The sequence below is a fragment of the Cebus imitator genome, unplaced genomic scaffold, assembly GCF_001604975.1.
Source record: "Cebus imitator isolate Cc_AM_T3 unplaced genomic scaffold, Cebus_imitator-1.0 Scaffold24, whole genome shotgun sequence".
In the NCBI taxonomy this organism is placed as follows: domain Eukaryota; kingdom Metazoa; phylum Chordata; class Mammalia; order Primates; family Cebidae; genus Cebus; species Cebus imitator.
Window position 1 is genome coordinate 11,062,616 of NW_016107339.1, and position 6,632 is coordinate 11,069,247.

A 6,632-nucleotide genomic window follows, 5' to 3' on the forward strand; every position below is an offset into this window, starting at 1 on the left:
TCTGCCTTAAGAAGACACCCTGAAACACAAATTAGAGCTCATAGCTACCATTTACCGAGTGCTATCTATGTGCCAGGCACTGTACCAGGCACTCCATCATGAGTCTATAAGGCAAGAATTGTTATTCCCATTTTATTGGCGGAAAAACAGTCTCAGGGAGATTAACTTGCCCATGATGACAGACTAAGAAAGAACAAAGCCAAGACTTGGGCCCAGACCTAACTCTGAAGCTTGTATACCTCCTCAGGTGTCTACATTGCCTCCTCTGAATTCACAGAAACTTGATACACTTTTGCCACTCTTACACCCTAATCATTGAGGCAGGCTGAGGGTCATGGACCAGCATCTTCACATACAGGGCTCTGTACACATTTTCTTGCTCTGGAGAGTCATTAATAGAATTGCAGAAGACTTTGGCCATCATCTCTCTGATGATGGGAGGTAACATGGCTTGTCCAGAGTCAATAATATTTAAGATATATATTTAATAATATTGTCCACACAATATTTAAGAGACAAAGCTAGAAGCAAAATCTATGTCTCCCCTAACTTCTGACTCCCAAATGAGCACTCCTTAGCCTGTATCCTCAGAGCTGCCAGTACCTACTTCTGGTTCTCACTCTTCTTCTTCCTGATGATCTGACCAGTCATCAACCCTGCCATCCGGTGGTATAAGGTAGTTATACCTCCAGCTAAGCTGTCATATACCCTCTAGAGTATACAAAGGAAATGGAAAACATGATCCTCACTGGAGAAGATACAACACCAATGTAAGGTTACACACCACCACTATGCATCACAGGCCAAATTCCCCAAATGCCACGTATTTTAGCAGGTAGGCAAGGGTTGCATATGAAAAACAGAATATTTGAATGAAGAATATCTGAGTGACATTGAAAGGGCCAGACAGAAAGTGCCATGTAAAGTTAGAGGAAACAGAAGTCAGTCATCCCAGAAGGCTTCATAAATGAGGGGTGATTTGAGCTGAATCTTGATGACTCTTAAACAGAAAGAAAGAAATGGACAAAAATAGGCCAGGCATGATGGCTCACACCTGTAATCCCAGCACTTTGGGAGGCTGAGGCAGGTGGATCACCTGAAGTCAGGAGTTCAAGACCAGCCTGGCCAACATGGTGAAACCCCGTCTCTACTAAAGATACAAAAATTAGGTGGGCGTGGTGGCAGGCACGTGTAATCCCAGCTACTCGGAAGGCTAAGGCAGGAGAATTGCTTGAACCCGGCAGGTTGAAGTTGCAGTGAACTGAGATAGTGCCATTGCATTCTAGCCTGGGTGACAAGAGTGAAATTCTGTCTTAAAAAAAAAAAAAAAAAAAAAAAAAAAAAAAGGGCAAAATAGTCACATAAACAAAAATCAGTAATGGACAGATGGAGAGGAAAAGAGACCAGTCAGAACAGCAACAAAAGAAATAAAAGGGAGGGAGGGGGTGATCTTACTAGGCTGGTGGACAGGCCGACTCTGTCCTTGTTTTGCACTCCGTCAGGATGGTTGAGGAGTCATTTTGCCATATAGGCAGAGGCTTGGAAGTAACCCTCTCTCAAAATCTGTTCCAGCTCTGGGATTCTAGGAGTACCTTTTTCGCAGGCCCTTAGTGTTGGCTTTACAGAGGGGTCCACAGGCAGCCCTGCCAGGATATGGGGCAGAGGTAACCCAGTCCAAGCTGTTTACACCTGTTCCAGCCTCTTTTCTGGACACTTCGGCCACCTCCAGTTTAATTCCCTTGGCCCCTCACCCCGGTTTCCTCCTACCCCTCCTCTCTGCCCACCTCCACTCCTGAGTTACTTTACCACCTGCTTCCTTTCCACCGGCGCCCCAGCTGCTTCCACGAAGGAAACAAAAATCTCTACCTTGCCAATGGGCATCATCACCGATGTGTGGTTCCAGAACCCTGCACATCACAAGGCAAGTCTCCAGCCACCCCAGGTCTACACCCTGTACTGGTCCACACAGCTGCCTTCCCAAACTTGTTTCTCCTCTGCCAACCCCAGCCCCCATACTTCTCCAGTCAGCATCCTCAACTCCTGTTTGTCCAATAACCCAGGAGCCGTCTGACCTGAGCCTCCTAGTCCCTGCCCCCTTCTCTCTCCATTGATAAGAGAGGGTTCCCTCCTTTTGTCCAAGCCTAATACCATATACATGTAACGGGATCTCATCCCCTCTTGCCACTTCAGGGAGCTCGCTCTGTCAGTTATCCCCTCTTTTGCCTGAATGCCTCATCTCAGCTCTTCTATAAACACAAAAAGATCTGCAGCATCCTATAGTAGCAACAGGAAAGTTCCCCAGACCCTACTGCCTCTCGTCCTTCCAGACTCCCAACTTCTCTGCCTGAGGTCTCCATGTCACTGCTTCCCTTTCACCCCTGGCCCTAGTGCATTCTGTCCCAGGCTCCCTCTGACACCCCTCCCCCAAAGTCTCCAGCGACTTCCACATCTTCATATCCAGGGCTGCTTGCCAGTCCTTATCTAGCCTGACCTCTCTGCCTCATCCAAAACTTCTGAACATTCTTCTTCCCCTTCTTGGAGCGCTTTCTTTTCCTGCATCTGCTGGTTGCTTTCTCTCCACTGGCCTCTTAAATACTAGAGAGTTTGGGCTTCTAGCCTGGCTTTTTTTACTTCTCACTCTATATGACCTCCCTAGGGACTCTCTGAGGGTCAGCAAGGGTGATGGAAAGAACATTGGCTTTGTGGTCAGACAGTCCCAAGTTTAAATCCCAGCAACATCAATGGGTGAGCTTGGGCAAGTTTCTTCATCTCTTTGAGCTTCATCTTCCTCATCTGGAAAATAGGGAGGATAAACTTCTGACCTTGCAGGTTGTTGGAGTGTTACTGATGATGACTTACGTGGAAGGTCCCTCACAAAATAGGTGGACAGCACATAGTGGGGTATTATGGCTCCAGGCACCACCAGTGTGCCAGTGACCACCAAATCTATATCCCTAACCTCACTTTTCCCCTAATTCTAATTCCGTATGTTCAGTTTGCGGATCTATAGCTCTAGCTCCCTCCTCTCATTCCTATCTAGTCCTATATTTCCATCTACGTATAGATACTTCCAATGGTATTTTTCAAAACCTCAAGCTGAACCTACCCCCAACTGAACTCATTCCTCACAATGTTCTCCCCTGACCTGTTCTCTTCCTGCGATCTCCATCTTGAGGTTAACAGCTTCATAACCCACTCAGTGGCCGCATTTGGATTCCTCTGAGTTCTAAGGACAGTTCTCCTCCCCATCCCTCTTGCTGCTGCTACAGTTCAGGTACTTTCTCTATATCCTGTGGGCCACGCCCTGGAAGAGCTAAGTTTTAGCTGCTTGGCACAGTGTACATGGCCTTCTGTGCCAGTCCTGAGCCTTCTTTCCAATGACATTTCATGCTTGTCTTCTGACTTCATCATCACTACACCCTAGCTACACCATGCCTGGCATACACCATGTTCTTGTCAGCTGTTGAACTACTACTGCCCTGTAAAATCCTGCTTAGGGCTGGTGTAGTGGCTCATGTCTGAAATCCCAGTTTTTTGGGAGGCTGAGGCAGGAGGATGACTTGAAGCTAGAAGCTCAAGACCAGCCTGGGCAACATAGTGATACCGTGTCTCTACAAAAAATTTAAAAATTAGCTGATGTGGTGATGTGCACCTGTAGTCCGAGCTACTCAGAGGCTGAGGTGGGAGGACTGCTTGAGCCCAGGAGTTGGAGGCTGCAGTGAGCTGTGATCTCACCACTGCACTCTAGCCTGGGCTACATAATGAGACCCTGTTAAAAATAAAAATTAAAAGATCCAGCTTACATGGTACCTTATTGGGAAAGTCTTTTTACTGCCCCAGGAGACTTGGAGCTCAGTGGTCCTCAAATATATCCCAGTGATGGCCCTGGACATATTGCATGGGAATGGTCTGTTTATCTTCCGCTAGTTCAGTCAAACCTTTCAGGGAAAGACCCATTTGGGTCGCCACTGTATCCCCAGCTCTAAGCATATGCCTGGCAGATAGTTGTGCTCAGTGAATATTTGTTGAATGGCTGAAAGAATGAAGGAAGGGTGAGTCTCACAAATCTCAGAGGAGAAGTGAAGCATTCCCTGATCTTGTCTCCCTGCCTCCCACCAGTCTGAGGATGCTTCAGGTTTCCTGGAGGACGTAGGACAGCAGAGGGTGTTGAATGAAAAGGCAATGTAGAAACCCCCGCTGAAGAAAGACCATGGACACATAGGGAACCTAGGAGAGAACTCCTGTTAGAGACTTTTAGGGTCTGGAAGACATATCTGGAGCCTTCCAAGCCAGAGCTCAGGATATCCCCAAAGGTCTGAAGAATTGAGTAATGACAGCCTAGATAAAGCAGCCAGAGGCAGGAGACTGGGCAAAAAGCAGCCTGAGTGGTCAGCGGTCTGGGGCCAGAGCAGGTGAAGGGGGTCTATAGGCAGCTCTCGTTTGAACTCTGGGAGGTACAGGAGGGGAGAGCCCTAGGTGAGATCACTTGAAAGTCCCTGGGAGATTCTCTGCCACCTCATCAAAGATCTTTCTGACTGATGCTTAAAATTCCATTATTGGAGAGTCACTCCTCTGAGCTAAACCTTATGTTCTTTGGCTCCAAATACAAATATTCCTGTGAGAGAGGTTGACGGCCTTTGCCAGTTAAAACTTTAGTTATCAGTTGACACCATGACAAATGTGTTGTGAGTGTCAGAGGAGGGGGTTGTAGGAACACTCGTAAGGAACTTTTGCTAAGAGGTGGCTTGGTCTCCCTCCCCCTCCCCTATTCTTTATGGCTGTCCTTTCCTAGATCCTCACTGTGTTCCCTCCTCAGAGGAAAAGATGGAGAGGTGGAGAAGGACAACTCCATCTACTAATACCACTCCTATGAATATCGTGGATCAAGGAAAGGATAGATGGAAGTATTGGGGCAAAGTTCAGGGTATCCATGAACCAACTTCAAGTAGACCATAAAGCAAATTGCTGTAAAACAAAGCTCAGTTACCCAATAGCTTCTAACACATTTTCAGAGAAGGGCTCCCATTGGGCTGAAAATCATTCTAGGAGAAGCTGAAAATCTGCAGTAAGGAAGGATCCTCAGAATGTGTGCCAGCTATGTGCTTGTGCTGAGTGTTGATATCCTTACAAAATTTTGCCTCCTTTTTGCAGCAAGAGGCTCTCTTTTCTTTATGCCACATCTCCTCTTCTGAGCCAACTTGGCAAAGCTAAAGGATATCACAGTCAGGCTGAGATTCCTTGGTGCCCTGCTCTGGTCCTGCAAAATCTAGTCTGTAGGAAGCTGCAGTATGCTGGAGAAGAATGGGCTCTTCCCTGGGGCACTGACTCAGACTCAGCGATGTTCCACCTCTTGATCAGCGTAAGGGCTACTGAGGAGGGAGAGGAACTCATTCTTTTTTTTTGAGACAGAGTATCACTCTTGTTGCTCAGGTTGGGGTGCAATAGTGCGATCTCCACTCACTATAACCTCTGCCTCCTGGTTTCAAGCGATTCTCCTGCAACCTCTGCCTTCTGAGTTCAAGTGATTCTCCTGCCTCAGCCTCCTGAGTAGCTTGGATTACAGGCATGCGCCACCACACCTAGCTAATTTTGCATTTTTAGTAGAGACAGGGTTTCTCCATGTTGGCCAGGCTGGTCTTGAACTCCCAATCTCAGGTGATCCGCCTGCCTCGGCTTCCCAAAGTGCTGGGAATACAGGTGTGAGCCACCGCACCAAGCCAGAGAGGAACTCATTCTAATTCCACTTCTGCCTTCACCCTCTGTTTTCAGTTCCCTGTCCAATGCTGCTAAGGTTGAGAAATTTTAGTGGCTTCGCTTTGGTAGACCCAAGCTGTAATGCCAACCTTCACCAGTAGGTGCCGCCATCTAACATACCATCCTTCAGCCCTTGGTGAAGTACTAAAGCCAGACCTCTGGGAATCTACTCAGGGAACCCACTACCTCAAACAGATTTGCAAATAAAATTATTATATATGAAATAGACCCACATTGGTGAAGTTAAGATGTGGAATTAATTGTATGTGTATTTCTTTATAACCACAGACTCATGTTTGACTTTTATTGTGCACTTACTATGTACCAGGGACATAAAGAATGCAAGGATTCAAAATGACATGGTATCTCCTTTTAAGTTTATAATTTGGTAAGAGAAATTCACATCTAAATAATTGGAATATAAGGCAGAATGTGGTAAATGTCCAAATATGGAGGTGCCAACGTAAAATTCTAATGAGGCCCTAAAGAGCACAGATTAATTCTAGCTGGAAGCGGGAGGCCAACTCAGTGGTGGAGGAAAGGGTTTAAAGCTGACCTCAAAGAATATATGGAATTCTCATACACGGAGTTGGGTGAAGAGATTGCGGGCTTTCCAGGTGACAGGAACAACGTGAGCAAAGCCTTAGAGAGGAGAATGTCTTCACAGAATTAATAATGTGGTTCAGGCCGGGTGCGGTGGCTCAAGCCTGTAATCCCAGCACTGTGGGAGGCCGAGGCGGGTGGATCACGAGGTTAAGAGATCGAGACCAACCTGGTCAACATGGTGAAACCCCGTCTCTACTAAAAATACAAAAAATTAGCTGGGCGTGGTGGCGCGTGCCTGTAGTCCCAGCTACTCAGGAGGCTGAGGCAGGAGA

The 6,632-nt window shown here is 47.0% G+C and overlaps 1 protein-coding gene across 1 annotated transcript in view; it reads right to left on the reverse strand.

Annotated features, from left to right (window-relative positions):
- Positions 1-1,273: 1,273 nt before the first annotated feature.
- The window catches only part of LOC108299773 (transcription factor RelB-like), a 17,479-nt gene continuing 12,120 nt past the window's right edge, over positions 1,274-6,632 (reverse strand). The window contains exon 5 of the mRNA XM_037736209.1: positions 1,274-1,308. Within this exon, the coding sequence (XP_037592137.1) occupies positions 1,283-1,308 (26 nt within the window). The 3' untranslated portion in view covers positions 1,274-1,282. The remainder of the gene's footprint in view (positions 1,309-6,632) is intronic.